This window comes from Molossus molossus, unplaced genomic scaffold, assembly GCF_014108415.1.
Source record: "Molossus molossus isolate mMolMol1 unplaced genomic scaffold, mMolMol1.p scaffold_m16_p_12, whole genome shotgun sequence".
NCBI lineage: Eukaryota > Metazoa > Chordata > Mammalia > Chiroptera > Molossidae > Molossus > Molossus molossus.
In genome coordinates, this window is record NW_023425347.1 from 43,792,900 (window position 1) to 43,813,017 (window position 20,118).

At 36.8% G+C, this 20,118-nt stretch overlaps 1 protein-coding gene across 5 annotated transcripts; it reads right to left on the minus strand.

The window, feature by feature from the left end:
* Positions 1 to 1,641: 1,641 nt before the first annotated feature.
* On the minus strand, positions 1,642 to 18,539 carry IFI44L (interferon induced protein 44 like). Of its 5 annotated transcripts, none has more exons than XM_036257300.1 (9): positions 18,370 to 18,539; positions 14,803 to 15,287; positions 13,061 to 13,109; positions 11,579 to 11,774; positions 8,157 to 8,309; positions 6,374 to 6,542; positions 2,986 to 3,086; positions 2,514 to 2,688; positions 1,642 to 2,192 (listed from the first exon to the last, which is right to left on the minus strand). In XM_036257300.1, the coding sequence occupies exons 2-9, from the start codon at positions 15,275 to 15,277 to the stop codon at positions 2,182 to 2,184; spliced, it is 1,329 nt and encodes a 442-aa protein (XP_036113193.1). In that variant the 5' UTR covers positions 15,278 to 15,287; positions 18,370 to 18,539; the 3' UTR covers positions 1,642 to 2,181. The 5 variants fall into 5 exon arrangements, with proteins under 5 accessions (XP_036113193.1, XP_036113192.1, XP_036113194.1 ...); XM_036257299.1 differs by having other exon boundaries at positions 1,642 to 2,355; XM_036257301.1 differs by lacking the exon at positions 8,157 to 8,309 and having other exon boundaries at positions 1,642 to 2,355.
* Positions 18,540 to 20,118: the final 1,579 nt, after the last annotated feature.

Below are 20,118 nucleotides of genomic sequence, written 5' to 3' on the forward strand. Positions count from 1 at the left end.
CCTTTAAGATCAGGAACAAGACAGGGGTGTACACTTTTACCACTTTTATTCAACTTAGTACTGGAAATTCTAGCCAAGGTAATCAGAGAAAAAGAAGAAATAAACAGCATCTAAATTGGAAAATAAGTAAAACTGTCGTTATTTGCAGATGACATGATACTATATATAAAAAACCCTAAAGAATCCACCAATAACTATTAAAACTAATAAATGAATTTAATAAAGTAGCAGGATACAAAATTAATATTCAGAAATTGGTGGTATTTTTATACACCAGTAATGAACTATCCTCCTCATTTTTAAATCAGATTGTTTGTTTTTCTGCTAGTGAGTTGCATGAGTTCTTTTATATATTTTGTATGTTAACCCTTTCTCAGAAACATGGTTTGCAAGTATTTTTCTCCCATTCCATAGGTTGCCTTTTCATTTTGTTTGGTTTTCTTTGCTGTGAACCAGCTTTTCAGTATTATATAGTCCCACTTGTTTATTTTCTCCCTTTTTGAGAACCTCTTCCAGCCACCTTTTCCAACCTAAATTTGAAATATACATTTAACTCCATTGGTTTTTTTTAAATGACCCCAAAGTAGTATAGATCCGAAGAATAGAAATTGTGACATCATTTATCTAACACTGTCCTTTTTAGTACAAGAAGAGAAACTTTTGGTAGCCTCAATACGTTTATGCTCTCAATGTTGGTTCACCTGGATTCTCCCTTATTTTTTTCCCTTGATCTCTATGTTACTCCTCTTCCTTTCAGAGTTTTCATCTCCTTCATAAGGGTACTCCAGGCTAATAAGTAAAGAACTTCCACCTGAATCAAATGAATCACATTTTGCATCTAGCAAAAATTACTCTGCCCAGATCTTTGCTGATTCCACTCTGGAAATGGATTAGTTATGGCCCCATAGTTGGTGAGCACAAATCACCTTGAATCCCTCCTCAAAAAAACAATGGTTATGGCTCCCCACACCCCTGCCCCGGATTACATGGAGACAAGCACACCTTACTGACTGGGTCTGTTGCTCCCTAGATCCATGTCATAACCATTCTGGCTGCCACCTTACTTTTGTTCCCAATATCTATTTCTGGTGCTACTCCTCAATATCTATGACTATTCTATTTCTAGATCTAAAGACCCCATTTATCGCTTCCATGGCTCCTGAATATTCATTCGAGCACAGCTTCACCTGCAACTTTGCTTTAGGAATTTTTTTTTTCCCATAACTATCTCTACGGAATGCTTGCCCTTATAATGCCCAGGACTTTCCAAAGAAGACAATAATCTGATTAAATATAAATTAAACTGTTTTAATATATAACTACTGAAGCAAAACATATTCATTTGAAAAGTCTGAGAAATTTGGAGAAAAGAGTGAAGAAGGCTTTGGGAGAGTAGAAAACTAACATATCTCTTAAAAATTTTTTTCTTTATTTATAGTCCTAACTTTTACAGCTGCTTGGAAGATGTCAGAATCACTTGGGGGCACTTATATGCAACAAACCTCTTACTGACTTGCACTAGTAATCTTATTTTAATACTCTACTGTGGAGACATGGTTAGAATTGTTTAGAATTAATGAAAATCAGATCAGACATGGATTCATTAAAGGAAGAAAATTTATTTATTTATTTTTACATACAGAAAACAAGTCCTTCAGAAATATTTGCTCTTTTCAATTAAATTCATATTTTTATTCAGAAATAAGTGAAACATTCTCCTCCCTTTATTTCCATCTCTTCTCTCCAGCATTTCATTCTTTCCTAGTCTTCCCTTTTACAAGGAGAAGAATTTTAAATACATGTTATCACTCTGGGGAGGTTGAAAGGGATGCATAATGACAGGTATGCTTGCTTCCTGCTAGACCCTATGTTAAGTTCTGTGAATACAAAGGTAAGTACAATCCTAACCTGGCTTCTTAAAGAATTCAGTCTATTTAGAGAAACTGATATCTATGTAATAATTGTATAATTATTGTCTAATATGATTACTACTCACATACAGTTTTAAACAAAATATTATAGATGAATAGATAAGGGAATAGTTCATTTTGCTAGGGAGATTTAGGAACATGTCACACAAATTAAATTGCAAATGGTACAGCAATATGATGGGTGGTTTGCAGTAGAGATATCCTGGCCCCACACTGCTCAGAGTTGGCCTTTGAGCTTGAGAATGAACCATCAGTTAGATGCTGTCAGGGACAAAAGGCAAAAAAGTAGATGAAAGCAGAGACCCAAGGAGGCTGTCAGCAGAGATCAGCTCTAAGTGAGATGGGTCGATCCAGGCTTGGGCCAAGTGACAGAGTCAAGGCAACTAATCACATATGCTCAGCTGGGACACTCTTGCAACTTCATCTCAAAACAAAACAAAAAAGTGTAGAAACAAAACATATTAATATAGCTGTTAAGAATAGGGCAGGCAGATGGACACCAGCCATCCAACTGAGGTATAGTTTAGGGTTTTTCAAAAAGAACCAGTGCTTAATGAAAGAACTATAAAGAAGCCAGATTACCTGTTCTCTGAGGAGGCAAATCCTCTAAGTAGTCATCTACAGCCTGTAACATCTGCTTCAGCACAGAGAGGATCAGAATGTCCTTTAAAGGGTCTGGCTCCCAGTCTGAAGCATAATTGTCGACCAGCAAAATATTATAAATAGGAATGTTAAGTATTTTTTGGACTTCCATTATCTATAGGAGAAAAAATGAATTTAGTAAGAATAAACCTTATGTCTAAAATTTGATTGAATTTAAATACAATTTAAAAACACAATGGTTTGATACATTCTCTTCAGAATGTAATTATAATTCAGATAATTATAGTTTTTAATGATGTATGAACTTGATTTAACCAGGTAATTGATCTATTTTTTATTTACTTGTGAAGATGTAGTGTGAGCATGTCCACGTGCACACACACACACACACACGTACACACAGAGTATAACACTATTATGATAACAGGTGGTTACAAACAGTGTTCTTTACCTGGCTTTGAGAAGTCACAGATTTTTTCATGTTTAAAAAGTTGTCCTGAAGAACTTCATGGTAATTTTCCACTTTAGTAAGCAAGGCTACCTGTGCTACACCTATATCAAGTAAATAAATCAGTTATTCTATATCATGATCAGCAACATGTCAACAAGGTAATTAAATATGTACAAAATTGGTTCTCTGCAGGATGGTTTTAAGATTTGGAGAATGAAATATCCCCAATATATCTCAATATGGAAACTGAAGTTCTTCTATTAGGAGAAATAATCTTTTTCTTCCAACACAAGAGATCGCTTCTAAATGCAACTAAATTTTACTATGTTGTAATCGTCTACTATTCCATTCAAATAGTGTATTTTAAAGTGGTTGGCCAGGGTGACTCAGTTGATGGGGTCATAGTCCTGTACACCAAAGTTTCAATTCCCAGTCAGGGCATGTGAAGGAGCAGCTGATGAATAATAATAATTTTAAAAAAATAAAGCAGTTGGGTGGGAGTGGTTTCTGGACCTTGAGAATTAAAAGGAACCCCAAGAAAGAAAGTGAGAAGGGTTTGTGTGTATATTTATAAAAGCAAAATGCACTGTTTTCACATTTCTAAGGACCTCTTGCCTTCACCCTCACACCACAGGGATCAATAAATCTCATTCGGCTTCTAACCCCAGGAAAAAATATTATAAAGTTGAAATGTCCAGAATGTCTCTGAAACTCCTTTAGCAGAGCTTTCAGAATTTCCTCCTAGAGAAATCGTGTTTGTGATTCCATTTACTATACGATGGCCTTCACTATCTTCTCTTCATTCATGTCCCAGATGAATAAGTAGTAAAGTTGGCCATTTAAAACCTGGCCTCTGACAGAGGGCAGGACTCAACTGACAGGTATAATTTTTTTCAACTCCTGTTGCAATGTAGTTCTTCTCTCTCCAAATGTATGCAGTATCTTCTTAGAGACTCTAAGTCAGCACAGTTGCATGCATTAAGCATTACCACCCAACGTGGTATGGAGACATGGGTCCTTTAAAAACTCATTTCTGCTCAGTAGTTAGAGCAAAGGGTTTTGGGTTCAATTCCCAGTCAAAGGCATGTATCTGGATTGCAGGTTTGATTCCCAGCCTCAGTCAGGATGCATGCAGTAAGCAACCAATAGATGTGTCTCTCCCACATTGATGTTTCTCTCTCTCTCTCCCTCCCTCCCGCTCTCTAAAAATCTAAAAAACCTCACTCTCTAAAATATCCTCAAGTGAGGTTTAAAAAAACTCTCCCTGGACGGTTTGCCTCAGCGGTTAGAGTGTCGGCCCATGGACCAAGGAGTCATGGGTTCAATTCCGATCAACTGCATGTACCTTGGTTACGGTTCGTCCCCAGCCCTGGTCAGGGTTGTGCGGGAGAAAACCAGTCAATGTGTCCCTCTCACATTGATGTTTCTCCCTCTCTCTCCCTCCCTCTCTCTCTCCCACTCTATCTGAAGATAAAATAGAAAAATATCCTTGGGTGAAGATTTAAAAAAAAAACTCATTTCAAATCTGAACACTTCTGTAATTCAGTCTTATCCCAAATCCACCATAATTTTAGATCTGTTAAATGCTTATATACTTACATTGAGTATATCTAATGTCTATTACAACCTTTAGATGCAGAACTTATTGTTCCCATTTTACAGAAGAGGAGACTAAAGTTCAGTGCACTTGAGTTAACTTTCCAAAGATCAAAAATTATGAGTTAAAAAAAAATCTAGATTTAGCCCTGGCCAGTTTGGTTCAGCAGTTGGAGCATTGGCCCGCAGAACAATGAGTCTCAGGTTCGAGTCTGGTCAAGGGCACATACCTTGGTTACAGTTCATCACCAGCCCAGGTTAGGGTCGTGTGGGAGGCAACCAGTCAATGTGTCCCTCTCATGTGGATGTTTCTCTCTCTCTCCCTCTCTCTCCCTCCCTTCCATTCTATCTGAAGATAAATGAAAAAATATCATCAGGTGAGAATTTTTTTTTTAATCTAGGTTTACTTAGCCACTAAGACCATGGTCTATACATTAATCTGCTTAGATTTTTTTTCAGAAACCTAAATATAAGTGGTCTTTCTATTAATATACTAAACAATGAGGCTCTGGAGTATATATGTCCTAACAAGTCTTACACTAAAATGCTTTGGAAGTTCACTGAGAGGACTTCCATACAGTTCTGGATCAAATAAAAAAGACACTCTTCAAGAAAAAGGCTCCAGGCCCAGATAGGTTCATTAGAGAATTCTACTAAATATTAACACTACACAATCTCTTCCAGAAATATAAGAGGAAGGAACATTTCCCAACTCATTTTATAAGTCCAGCATTACCCTGATACCAAAATCTGACAAAGAAAAAAAGAAAACTACAGACCAATATCCCTCGTGAATATAGATGTAAACATTATTAATAAAATATTATTAGATAAGATTCATCAATATATGAAAAGAATTATGTGCTATGAATACATGGGTTTTATTCTAAGATGACAAGGCTGACTCAAGATTCAAAATCAATCAATGTAATCTACCACATTAACAGACTAAAGAAGAAGAAAATCCCATGATTAGGTAAATTTATACAAAAAAACTATTTGACAAAAATTTAACACCCATTCATGATAAAAAATAAAAAACTCACAGAGAATTGGGAATAAAGAACTTTCTTATTTTGATAAAGAACAACTATAAAAAGCCCATACACTAATATTCATGGGATCTTTATTTGCAATAGAAGTAATCAAAATGTACTTTGCTAGAGAATGGTTAAATGTGGTATACCTATGCTGTGGAATACTACTAAACAATAAAAAGAAACGAACAACTTCTAAGGATATGAGACTGAGTGTAAATGTGTCAAAAAGTGATATACTGTATAATTCCATTTATATAACATTCTTAAAACAACAAAATTATGGAGTGAGAGACTAGATTAGTGATTGTTGAGAATTAGGGATGGTGGGGGATTAAGGGGTACCATAAGGGAAATTTTTGTGGTGATTGGCTACTTCAGTATCTTGATTAATGTGGTCACATGAATCTCATGATAAAACAGAATAGAGCTATACATGCCAATTAAAAGAGTGTCAATTTTCTGGTTTTGATCATCCTGGTCTAGTCACATAATGTGGGAGGTGACTCCCCTATCAAGCTACCAGAAAATCACACATGACAAAAATGTGTCAGGACTGAAGAGTAAGATTTAGGGCTTTTCCTTCAGTCAAGGCTGTGGATGTTTTCTGCCTGTTCTTGTCACCAATCAACCCAGGGCTTAGGAAATAGATGAAGGGTACATGGCACCTCTCTGTACCCTCTTTGTAATTTCCTATGAGTCTATAATTATTTCAAAATAAAAATATATATATTTATAAGTGCAATGAGACTCACCGGAGTTTAATACTTCTTCTTTAACTTGTTTTAATTTTACCACCATTTCAGAGGTGAGATTGTTGATGCAGTTGATATCTAAAACATAAGCCACGCAGTGAATCCTGTCCCCCAGTGATGGAGAGGTGAAGTTAGGATGCCTGGATGTAATTGGTTTCTGGGGATTAAACTGTTAGAGAAACATAAGGTAACATTTAGCTAGTTTCTGTTGAATTCTTTGAGACAAAATTCATGCTTCAAACGTAACCACCACTAACCTCCAACCCAAAATGCTCCCCCCTTGCAGCTTCTTCTTCCCCAGATTTATTAGTGGTGTCTTCCTCCATATTTCCTCTCCACTGTGAGCACAATGCAATCTATTTTTTCTTAATAGTAAAACCACTTCATTACTTTTGTAACAAATTATAATTACCATAATTTACATCACCCATAATGGAACTATTTTAGGAAAGTACAAACAATGTTTTATTTTGTTTTTGTTTTTTTGTTTTTTTTAAAAAGCTAACTTCAAATCCCAGTCTCCAAAAAAAACTACCATTATCAATGTTACCCACCATTTAAGACTCCTCTCTAAACATTTTGCAAACTCAAATGAACTAATGAATAGAAAGGAAAGGAACGAGAAAATATACTAAAAATTTGATTAAAAGTAAAATACTATAATTTCTTTTAATTTTACAGAAAAAAACAAAAAACACACTAAGGTAAAACAGAAGAATTACCAAATTTCAAGTTCAAGTTAATATCTCCTTACTACAAGACAATAATCATTCTAGGATTAGGAAAATATATTACAAAACATATATTACAAATCAGTAAAAGACTGATTCGTTGTTTTTTTAACTATGTTGGACTTGGACAGAATCAATTCATTGTTCTCCACTGTGAAAAATGAAGATGGTGGTATGCTCATGATTTTTCTTTCTGTTTTGCTCCTCCTCCTTGTGTCTTTATGTCTTCTTAAATTGTGAGCTCCATGAAGATAAAAATTATGTTCTTATTCAACTATGTGCTTCTAGTATCTAGCATAGTGTCTGACACAAATTAGGTTTTAAATAAATGTTTTTTTAATATGAGTACATAGTTACAGTTTCCAATCAAGCACAATTGAGGCAAAAGAAGTCACTGTTTAGAAATTGAGGCTCATTGTATTATACGCAATACCTAAAAGAAAGGTGATAATAATAGGGAACTTTCTGAGAATGTAGAGTACATCAGCTCATTTATCTTTTCAGCCACCTTATGAAATAGGCAATATTATTACCTACAAATACATTTCACACATGAAAAAAGCTAAGACTTACAGAGACAAGTATATGATATGCTATGGGTACACATCTAAATAGTGGCAAAGCCAACCTATAGATCTAGGTGTTTAAGTAGTATTTAAGTAATGAAGTATTTATAGTATAGCCTCATGATTCAACAACAACAAAAAAAAAAAAGCATGATTATTTCAATGTTTTGTCTAAGTGATCAAAAAAGTGTGAGATTAAACTACTATTTTCTTGTAAATATACATTGTAGTAAAGAGTGGTATAAACACAATCTGCTCCTGACCTTTTATTAGAAGCAGAATCCTGCTTTCTGACTATATTTCTTAATTCTGTAGAAAAGAAGAACAGTTACTCTCCTTATATGAATATTTACTCATTTAAAGTACAGGGTGTTGATTAATGTTGAAATCACCTAATGACTGTTGAAACTGCCTTATGGAGTAAAAATTAAACAAAAAGCATAATAAAAATTATTTGAAATGTTTTAGAGACTTAAGAGTTCTTACGTGATATCTGTCTGGCATGCAGCCTTTTAGGATGTGGGGTATGTCATCTACGCACAATCCTACTCCCTCTTTCTCATCCAGCCCCATGGTGTCACACAGCATAAATGGCAGAGATGTGCCGTCTTTTCCATCTTTAATAGAATATATCCTATACTAAAAAAAAGGGGGGGTAAAATTGCATTCTTCAACTAGTATTCAAGACATGACAATAGGAAGACCAGAGACTGGTTAATATTTTAACACTATTATCCTCAAACATTTAGGTCTCAGAATCATCTTAGACTCTTAAAAATGATTGAGGATCCCACAGATATTTTATATGAGTTATATTTATTAATATTTAACAGTAATTAAAACTGAATTTTAAATATTTCTTAAATCATTTTAAAATGCAATTATAAATCCATTACGTTAACCTAAACAAAAGTTCTGTGAAAAAAATAAAATTACTTTCCAGAAATATAAAGAAGTTACTTTTTTCAATTTTTTTCTAATATCAGAATTAATAAAAGAGAGCTGGATGCTCCTGTCTGCCTCTGCATTCAATCTGTTGTGCTATATTGTTTTGGTTGAAGTATATAAAGAAAAACCTGGCCTCACACACATATATGTAGTAGGAACAGGGAGTGAGTATTTAATAGCTTTCAGAGATTTTTATATATTCCTCATTAATATGCATGAAAGCTCAACAAGTGATAATTTCTCAAAGATTAGCTGCAATATGGAACCTGTGCCATTTTCATACTCCGTTACATTAAATTACATTTTCACTTTGAAAATATATTTTATCCACACATGATTTTGTAACCTGATGCATTAGTCCTTTAAAATATCAGTTCATTGGATGGCTTATTGAGATTTTCCAAATATTGGCACATTTCATTGCACAACATTAAAACATCAAATCTGTTAATACCACCGTTAATCTCATCAGATAATTGTTAGAAAGTTATCAAGCTCAAAGTGGTGTTTCTTAAAGTTCTAATATTTATTTAACAGCGAAAATGTTATCATTGGCAACCAGCACTGTTGGTTTTCCTTGGAGTGATAGGTTTCCTTTGTGCAATTTCCAAAAATTGTCTGCCAAACAGGCAGCATGACTAAGCAAGTCTGTCAGTTGTCTTTTTGATTAAAAATCTGTTAGAGGAGAAAAGTTCAGCTCACAACTCAATCACACTCGTGCCTTTGCCCACCATCCACCATAATGTGATATGCATTAAAAGCGCTTTATATGTACTTCTCATCTCGTTACACAAACTATTAAGATGATGTGTACCCAGAAGTTAAGTTTAAATAAAATTAATAAATGTTACTGATTTATCAAGGATAATCTTGCTCTTATGTGAAATGCGCTGTTTGTTTCTACAGCAAGCTCAGTGATGAGGAAGAATAGTGACTGCTAGCAGTGCTTGGTGCCATTGCTTGATGAGTGCTAAGGTGCCAATTGATAAAACTAAGTTTGTATGGTCTGTTCAAACGTCAATACACTAGACAAGGCAAAAACCATCTCAGTATTGTTATAAAAATAGTTTTAAACACACAGATCCTCTAAAAGGGTCTCAGGAGCGACCAGGGGCCTTACAAACCCCATTTTGAGGAGCACAGTTTTAACAAACTTTTCCTAGATAAACACACTCAATCTGATCCCAAAAGAGCTTTTCAGTAGCACCCTGAAAAAAAAAAACCTGTATTTATTGGTCAAACGCTCTTTGAACATAGACACAACTATGGGAGCTTTGGGAAGAATTACCAAAAATAAAAGGGTGGGGGTGTGGTCTCTCAGTGACACCAGATGGCACTCTAATCACAATTCTCCCATTTCAAACCAGGACGTTCAGAATCCCTCTACGACCTATTGTAAACTGTGACAATGTCAAGGGCTCCCACCAGTCCCTAAAATGTCTAGAAGTGGTCCCATTGGAGATTGTGATCTAAGTCAATGGGACTTACTGGTGCCTCAACATGAAAGGAACTGCACGCACGAAGCGTTAGAGTTACATACGTAAGGACATTTACATTTTAAGACCAATATGCACATTCATGGTTTCACTGACCATTAGTTTGTTTCCCTGATTTTTACTGGGAACTTCAATTCTTCAGAGAGAAAGGTCTTTGAGCAATAAAATATCATTTCCCTTACAAATATTCTGCCCTGTAGCCCTTCAATTTATACAGTATTTGCATTTCATTTGGAGTTCAGGATCTACGTTTTTATCTTAAAGCAATGCCTTTGGAGTTTTCAACGTAAAAGGAAGGGAGAGAAATTCTGTCCTGATGAGTACCTGTATTACAGCATCTATTACACTGAATGATACTTACTTGTTTACTACCTACACTGGTCTCTAAGGTCCTGTAGCAAAGGCACTAAGTATTGTGTTTACTCAGGTCTCTATTGCCAACATAATATTTACCAAACACAACATTTCAATCAAATGTTGAATGTATTGAATTGCTGTAGCAGTACCTGCCTCAGCTTCTGTTACTAGGCTGATATATCAAAATGAAGCCACTCTGGATTCTGGATAGAATCTAGACAACTTAAAAAACAAAATGTGATTCTAGAAAATGCTCTCAGTTATTGAATATGACATGACATAAACGAGCCATTACTGTTTTATGCTAAATTTTACACTGACAGTGCATAGCATATTCCTAATCGGAAGAAAACAGTATTAGGTTGTAGCAATTTTAAACACAGCTTGGCCATGAAATTTTATAGTTACTATTTTTATTATTCTTTGTATGATAACATTTGACAAGCATAAAACAGAATTTTCTAGATAAACATTGCACCATAATTTATAGATATTTGGAGTAACAGTTTTAAAATGGCCTTAGTGTTGATTTCCTTAAATATATTTGTTTACAAATAAGATGATGTTTGCAGGAGCATTTATAGATTCTCCTTCTGAAGGTTAACCCACCAAAGTGTTCTGTTGTTCATTATCATTGCTTATAGAATGGTCTTATATAATGAAAAATTACTGTATTACATAGTTCTCATTGTGTGTTTTTTTCATGAAAAGAGAAAATCATTTCAATCCAGATAAAGCCATGTGGGACATGAGTAAAAATATACATTAAATATGATGAATAAGGATTTTCATAAAGTTTTTACAATTTTGTTCCTGTTTTCTAAAACTCCCCCAAATCATTCTTTATATAACTACTTCTTGCCCCCATAAAAATGGAAAGCATTGTTGTATAATATAACTTCATGGAGGCAATTCTCATTCCATTTTTACTCCTGTTTTACATTTAAGTTAGCATTTGATTATTTGTAGATTAAGAGGTTACTGTTCTAAGAGAAAATGGCAAAAAATATATATTTTGAATATATATAAATATATATAATATATAATATCAGCAAACCTAATAACTATAATTTATAAAAATTCTCAAGAAATTCTGAGATAACTTACCAGTTCAGTAATGCTGGTGATATCAGACCCCACCGCGGCTTGGCGAGTCATGTGGCCTCGGAAAACAGACTTCACTGAATTGATAAAACTGGACTTTCCAGACCCAACTGGACCCAGTAAGAGAATATGAATTTCTGAAACCAAGTCTGCATAAGGTTTATAATTTCTGAGTTCTGCTAGGAGCGTACTTCTGCGCCTGTTAAAATGCAGTGGTTAAATACAATGGTCAAACTTCTACAAACAATAGTGCAATTCTTCTGCAGCTTCTTGACTCCTGTTTTAAACATATGTCTTAATTACTTGGTTATTATTTTTATTTATTTATTTATTTATTTATTTATTTATTTATTTATTTATTTATTTTAATCCTCACCCGAGGACATTTTCTTTTCTTTTCTTTTTTTTACATTTTTCTTCAGATAGAGTGGGAAGGAGAGAGAAACATCGATGTGAGAGACACATTGAGTGACTGCCACCCATACTACTCAAACCAGGGCCTGGGACAAACTACAACCGAGGTGCCCTTAGTGGGAACCGAACCCGGGACTCTCTGGTCCGCGAGCTGACACTCTACCACTGAGCAAAACTGGCCAGGGCTATTTATTTATTTTTTTAATCCTCACCCAAGTATATTTTTCTATTTATCTTCAGCTAGAGTGAGAGGGAGAGACAGAAAGAGAGAGAAACATCAACCTGAGAGGGACACATCAACTGGTTGCCTCCCACACGACCCCAACCAGGGCCAGGGACGAACCGCAACTGAGGTACATGCCCTTGGCTGGAATCAAACCTGTGACTCATTGATCCACGGGCTAACGCTCTACTCCTGAGCCAAACTGGGCAGGGCTTGGTTATTACTTTTACGTCAACATCTTCTATCATATGATTTGAAAGGTCTAGGTTATGTACCTTATGCTTGAAGAAAAAGCATTTATCTATGTCTGACTAAAAGTTAAACATTAACCATCAACAAAATAATTGTCAAACTATGACCATTAGACCACATAAATCTAAAATAAGAGATATCAACAACACTGAACATGAATTATTATTTTCAGTAATAATATTATATTAAGAGAAAATGGAAAATAAAATATATGCAATGCAGATATGAACCTATAAATTGGGGAAAGACGGCTTTGTTTTGAAAATTTACTGATGTTCTCCAAAAACTTTATTGAGGAAAACTTCAGAGGCATTGTCTAAAATAATCATCTAAACTCTATCTGGAAAACTGAATATAACAGGTCGAAAGTAAAACCTAAAGTTAAATTGTCATCAAATGGATTTTTAAAGTTGCACAGTTGGTTGTGCTTTGTTTTTGATGTTGGTCTAGACTGCCTTGAACACATTATGTCAATAACATTATAATTCATTTGTATCATTTCAAGTGATTTTTATCTCTTTATTTCATTGTCCATAAATGATTATACAATTGGTCTAAATGAAATGAGTAATAGATAGTCCAAGAACCTAACTTACTCTGTGGCTCCTGTTATCCTTCTTATGTAGCCTCCATCATCCTTAATTCCTAGAGGGAATAAGCACAGCATCATAATTTTTTAAACTCCTTTAGTTCCCTTCAAAAATCTAATTAAATGTGGCCAAGTCTACCTTCTAAATAGGGCATTAACTGTGCTTGCATAACCCAGGGCTTAGCTGATCAGTTAGGAATTTGTGTCAGCAGCATAACAAGAAGAGGAAAAATTATCTTCTCAAAGACAATAAGAAGCTGGGAAAATTCCTGGGCAAATGGAACTGAGAAACTAAGACGAGAAAATTAAACAAGGCCAAACAATTTAAACAACTTACACCCAGCTAGTGAATGACAAGAATGTATCTTCCCTAACCAAGGGAGCAAATGGTTTATACCTTTCCTCCCTAAGCACTGAATAAATAGCTTAAATCATCCTGGTCAGGGAGATAGAGAACAGAGACTCAATTAATGCCATTTATGCCACCCAAACCCAAGGATGCTTGAAGTCAGGGGAACAAATAACAAAAACCCAATTAAAGCTAGGCAAACCCAAGATAAAAGTAAAACAGTAAAGCAAACCAAAGAATAATTCCCAACCCCACTATAAGCTCATTTTGATGCATCAGCATATTAAAAACACACCTGGAAAGCCAATGAATATTCTGCTGAAACCCTCCCCTAAGATTCTCACCCACAGAAGAGAGATAAAAACCCTCAGGACAAAAACCAGGTGGAGGCTCACTCTAGGGCATGCCTGCGCCCTTTCTTGGGCATGAACTTTTTACTTCCTCCTGAGCTCTAAGGGTTCCCACAAGATTTGCAACCAGAGGAACAGTGGGCAGCAGCAGCTCTGACTTTCCAGGGAACTAAAAACATCCCCGCCTGCGCTCACGTCTTCCCTATAACCTTTCTAGGGAGCCGCAGCAAAGCACTGCCCCCCAGGCTTTCTTTTGTTGCTTCTTCTACCCTATGTCCTTCCTTGGTTTCACTGTCCCAACCCTCACACTCTAAAAATCACCTGGACTTGCCCTGGCCAGTTTGGCTCAGCGGTTAGAGCATCGGCCTGCGGTCCGGAGAGACCCGGGTTCGGTTCCCGCTAAGGGCACGTACTTCGGTTGCAGTTTGTCCCCGGCCAACCGTGCGGGTGGCAGCCACTCGATGTGTCCCTTTCACATCGATGTTTCTCTCTCTCTCTCCCTTCCTCTCTCTCCCTCCCACTCTATCTGTACAAAAAATGGAAAAAATCCTCGGGTGAGGATAAAAAAAAAAAAAATCACCTGGACTCCTGTGGTGAAGTCTTTTCTACAGGAAGTCAAGAACCCACACACTGCAGGCCGGCCTGAGGCAGAATGGCCCTATTCCCATCTGGTAACATCCACCCATTGACTCACTCTGGAAACATTCAGGGAACTAGGCCTAAAAGTTTTAGGACTGACCAAAAACAGGGATCGTGTGTCAAAAGAGACCTGCTCTGATAGTGAGGTCTCTCTTCTCTCTCTCACTCTCTCTCTCTTCCCCCCCACCCCACCCCACCATCTCCACCTCATCACTCACACTTCCCAACTTAGTTTGCTCAGAGCTACCTATACTTTCCAGCCTCCCAGGTTTCATCTGGAGTCTATGAAAGAGGAATTTGATGGCATTAAATTTGATTGTTTCTCTCATTTTTCCTTATGTTTATAATCAGTTATAACCAACTAAACGTAAAGACTAGAATGAGAATGGAGGATTATCTGATTTAACATACCTTCAACTCTAAAAACTTCACATTCCAAATAGCCAAAAACACCGGGTCTTACTTTTAATATTTTTGCTAACAATGTAGCAAGAAAAAAGTGGCATTTGTGTGGAGTTAAGGAGAAAATTTTGTTATAACCGGAGGAATAAAATGTCAGTTCTTCAGAAGTAATTTTTGGTGCTGTGTTTAAAAATGCAGTTGTTATCTCAGTTGTATTCTTTTTAAATAAAAAATGGAAAGAAGAAGTTTGCTTTTCAAAGTCTCTGTCCTCTTGCGGGTAATGCCCAAGTATAAAAGCCCCAATAATAATCTTGTCAAGGTAAATCACCGTCACAGTGGATCCCTGCAAAGTGCACCTTTCCAGCATGTCTTTAATGCTACATCCATGGACACTAGACTTATAAAGAAGACTCAAGGAGACATTTCCAAGCAGCCTTTGCAGACCTTTTTCCTCATTCCATGTCAATCTCGTTGTCACTGCCATTGTTCTGTATCTAACAGAAAAAACAATAATAGGTTAACAGGAACGTATAGCATAGTGATTTAAAGTACAGATTTCTGCCCTGGCTGGTTTGGCTCCATGGTTAGAGTGTCGGCCCGCGGACCAGAGAGACTCCGGTTTGGTTCCCACTAAGGGCATGTACATCTGTTGCAGTTTGTCTCCGGCCCCGGTTGGGGTTGTGTAGGTGGCAACCAGTCAATGTGTCTCTTTCACATCAATGTTTTTTTCTCTCTCTCTTCCTTCCTTTCTCCCTCCTGCTCTATGTGAAGATAAATGCAAAAATGTCCTCGGGTGAGGATAAAATTAATTAATTAAAAAATAAATAGATAAATAAAGTACAGATTTCTGTTTCTAGTTCCAGTAGTTATTTTTCTCTCTGATCTAATGAAAACATGTTATTTGAATCATAAGGCAATAGAAATGGAACAATAATAGATAGATATTAAATATAGGTAATTTAGATATAAAAATATAATTAAAGTCAGTAGACAAAACAAAATACATACTGGATAAAGAATGTAGAAAAAATAATAAATTAGAATAGGGATCAGCAAACTTTTTCTTAGTGATGATGATTAGTAAATATTTTACGCTTTGTGTCCATATGGTCTTTGCCACAGTTACTGAGCTTTGCCAGTGTAATGAAAAAGCAGCCATCAATATGTAAACAAACAGCAGGACCGTGTTCCAATAAAACTTTACAGAAACCGGTGGCTGGCACACAGGTCACAGTTTGCTAACCCATAAATTAGAAGATAGAAATGAAGAATTCATACAGAAAAGAGCTTAAAAACAAAACAAAAAAAACTAGAACTATGAAAAGTGTTAACAGGCATGAAGGCCCCAGAGTGGCAGAACAGACCATTAGCCATCGTGCCAATTCTTTCAATGAGAAAAATTAGAAATGCAGAATAAACTGTAAAATACATAGATCTGAGCCCTGGCCAGTTTGGCTCAGAGGTTAGAGTGTCGGCCTGCGGACCAGAGAGTCTTGGGTTCGGTTCATGCTAAGGGCACGTACCTCAGTTGCAGTTTGTTCCTGGCCCTGGTTGGGGTCATGTGGGTGGCAACCAGCTGATGTGTCTCTCTCACATTGATGTTTTTCTCTCTCTCTCTCTTGTCCCCTCCCTCCCTCCCGCTCTATCTGAAGACAAATGCAAAAATGTCCTCAGATGAGGATTAAAAAAAAAAATACATAGATTTGAAATCATTGGTGAGCTTCCAAACCAGTGAAGAATTACTTTATTGGTTAAGATTTGGAAAAGAAATGAATACAGAGAGGTAAACTTGGCATTTCGGAGCACATTTCCCTGAGATGCATCTATCAACTTTAGAAGAGGTAACATGAGATGCTGAGAAATTAACCTGAGTGTTTGCCAGACTCATCAAGTTAAGGAAACATGGCACAGCAAGGAAGATGCTGTGGGTAAGGATCCTGAAGAGATACAGGGAAGAAGTGAGGATGGGTGAGCTGGAAGTAGATAGACATAATCCCATCTTCTAGGAATCTCAATCTATGACAAGTTTAAGATAAATGAGAATTGCTAGTGGCCCTAGAAGCATGATGTATGCAAAATAAAACCTTGTCTAAATGAAGACAACATTGTTTAGCCTCAAATTATCTCTACAATCTTTTATTTTTAATATTCAATGCCTCACACTAATCATAAGCACTGGGGACTAAATACAACATGATAAAAAGCCAAGAAGAAGAAAAAAAGAAAGAAAAGGAAATAAAAACAAGCCCATACGAATAATGGAGTTACCCACAAAGATTTTTTTTTTTTTGAAATGCAATCTTGCGATTTTATTTGCTTAACTATTAAAACAACCTCTTTAAAAAAACTTTATTGTTGAAAGTATTACAGATATCCCTCCTGCCTTTTTTTCCCCCATTGATGGCATGGAGGGACCTAGAGAGTATTATGCTAAGCTAAAGAAGCCAGTCAGAGACAGACAAGTGTCACATGATTTCACTTATATGTATAATCTGATGAAAAAAAATAGATCCAAAGACGTGGAAGCAGGGAACAGATGCAACTCAGAGGGAAGAGGGAGGGAGACAGAAAGAGGTAAACCAAAGAACACATATATATTTTAAAATAATTATGCTTGCTTTGTTCAAATAATTAAAAGTTAAAATTGAATGGTTGAGAGCAAAATTTAAAAAATTAAAAAGACAAAAATAAATTCTGGACTTAAAAATTTATAAATTTAAATTTTTTCTTTTTTTTTTTATTCTCACCCGAGGACATTTTCCACTTTTTGTTCAGATAGAGTGGGAGGGAGAAAGAGGAAGAGAGAGAGAGAGAGCAAAACATCTACGTGAAAGGAACACATCGAGTGGCTGCCACCCGCACGACCAACCAGGGCCGGGGACAAACTGCAACCGAGGTACGTGCCCTTAGCGGGAACCGAACCCAGGCCTCTCTGGACCGCAGGCTGACGCTTTAACTGCTGAGCCAAACCGGCCAGGGCATAAATTTAAAATTTTAAAAGAATACATTTAACAGCAAGTTATACACACTGGAAGGAAGAATTCATCAGAAGAAAATACATCAAACTAAAGAATGAAACAAAATATAAATCTGATCCAACTATATGGAGATTATACTAGAGTAAATTTATTCTTTATTGTTCCCTGTGTTCACAATTTTCATTAAAAAGCAAAACATGCCCTGGCCGGTATGGCTTAGCAGTTAGAATGTCGGCCTGCGGTCCAGAGACACCCAGGTTCAGCTCCTGCTAAGGGCACGTACCTTGGTTGCAGTTTGTCCCCAGCCCTGATTGGTCCTGCGGGTGGCAGCCACTCGATGTATCCCTTTCACGTCAATGTTTCTTCTCTCTCTCTCTCTTCCTCTCTCTCCCTCCCACTCTACTTGAACAAAAAAATGGAAGAATGTCCTTGGGTGAGGATAAAAAAATAAATAAATCAATAAATAAAAAGCAAAACATATGAAAGACAAAAGTAAGATCATTAGCAGCAGTTCCATTCTGAAATTCTTTTCCTAAGAAAGAACAACAGGCTATTTTCTTCACACACACAACTGGGAAGGAAGCAGGATGCCACTTACCTGGCTTTAAGAGTCTGATCAGGCTTAAATGGAGTAGTATCTACTATCTGGCTTCTGCGGCAGCCACACTTTGGAGACAGAAAGTTCTGCTGAGATTATTGACTTCCCATCTGAAAGTTTAACTCAAAGCAGCAATCAGCTCTCAACATGCCAAGTGCCATTAAGTTTCTTTTTCCCTGCGTCAGAGGGAGAAAACGAAACCAAAACAATGAGACTCTTGCTGAGCACATGAAAATGAGTTTTGCTTCCTCATATAGCCTGCAAATATTAATTTTAAAAATTATAATAAAACTAATAACTACCATTTCTCATGCATTTAGCTATGTACTTAGCACCGTGCAACTACATGCCTTTTTCTAGTTTCTCCTCAAAACAATATTATTCAGTAAACACTGTTAGTATCCCTATTTCTCAAAGTATAAGAATGAAACTTAAGGACATTAAGTGACTTTATGCAAAGTAACTCAACTAAGAGAGTGGTGAAGCTGGCTAGTATTTAAAATCAAGTATTTCTGCACTGGAACAAAGAGATGAAGATGCAGCTTTCCTGAATTCATTCAAATGGCACTACACTGCTTTTTCCCCCATTTATACATCTGTTCATTCAACACTGCCTAGATCCTGGGGGAGGATAATGCTGAATAAGATAGAAATACTACCTTCAAGGATCATGCCGTGTACTCAGAGAGACAGTCAGGTACACAGACAATTATATTGGCAATAATGGAGGAGGAAAAAAAAAAAAGCATTGCCAAGAGAGTCACTTAAAATACAGTAGGGAGGCTTTTGAGGAAGAGAGGTCTATGCAGCACATCTATGTCTCAGTTCTCAGAACTGCTATAAAGTTGCTAACCTGTTGCTAAACACCCTGGAACATATATGGACTTATCTGGTGGTCCTTATAGGTTTCCTCTCCCTCATTTGCATATTAGAACTAACCAGTCCTTGTTAATCTAGCCGGGAATCCCTCATTTGCATGGAAGACCTAAATGGGAACTGCACTTGTGGTTTTTGCCTTTACAAACCCTGCCTTTCTTATTCCCTTCAGAGCACAATTTAGGTGGCTAAATGCTAAAAAAGCACTAAGTACAAGATTCCCTGGGAATCAAGAGAATGAACACATCACCCAGTCTTAGGGTACTAGTAAAAGCCTTGCAAGCAAACCAAAGTTTAAACTGAGATATGGAGTACAAGGAGGAAGTGAAGCAAGAGAGAGCATCACGTCGTCAGGGACCTCCAGTAGTTCAGTCGGGCCGGAATGGAGCGACAGCATCGGATAGGCAAGCAACATGCCAGGGAGGTGAACAGGGCCTTAAAAGTCTTTAATGGCTTCTGGTCAAGATTTCTAAATAGGTAATCAAAATTACAACTAAACTACAAGACAGTCAACATTGAGAGTCACCTGACATCTAGCTGAACAGAAGTCTTATAACTAAAGATAGAAAAAAAGAAGCCATGTGGAGCCCTGGCCGGTTTGGCTCAGTGGTTAGAGCGTCGGCCTGCGGTCCTGAGAGACTCGGGTTGGGTTCCCGCTAGGGGCCCGTACCTCGGCTGCAGTTTGTCCCCGCCCTGGTCGGTTGTGCAGGTGGCAGCCACTAGATGTGTTCCTTTCACATTGATGTTTCTCTCTCTCTCTCTCTGTTCCTCTCTCTCCCTCCCACTCTACCTGAACAAAAAATGGAAAATGTCCTCGGGTGAGGATAAAAAAAAAAAAAAAAAGAAGCCATGTGGAGACTGGTCGGAGGGACA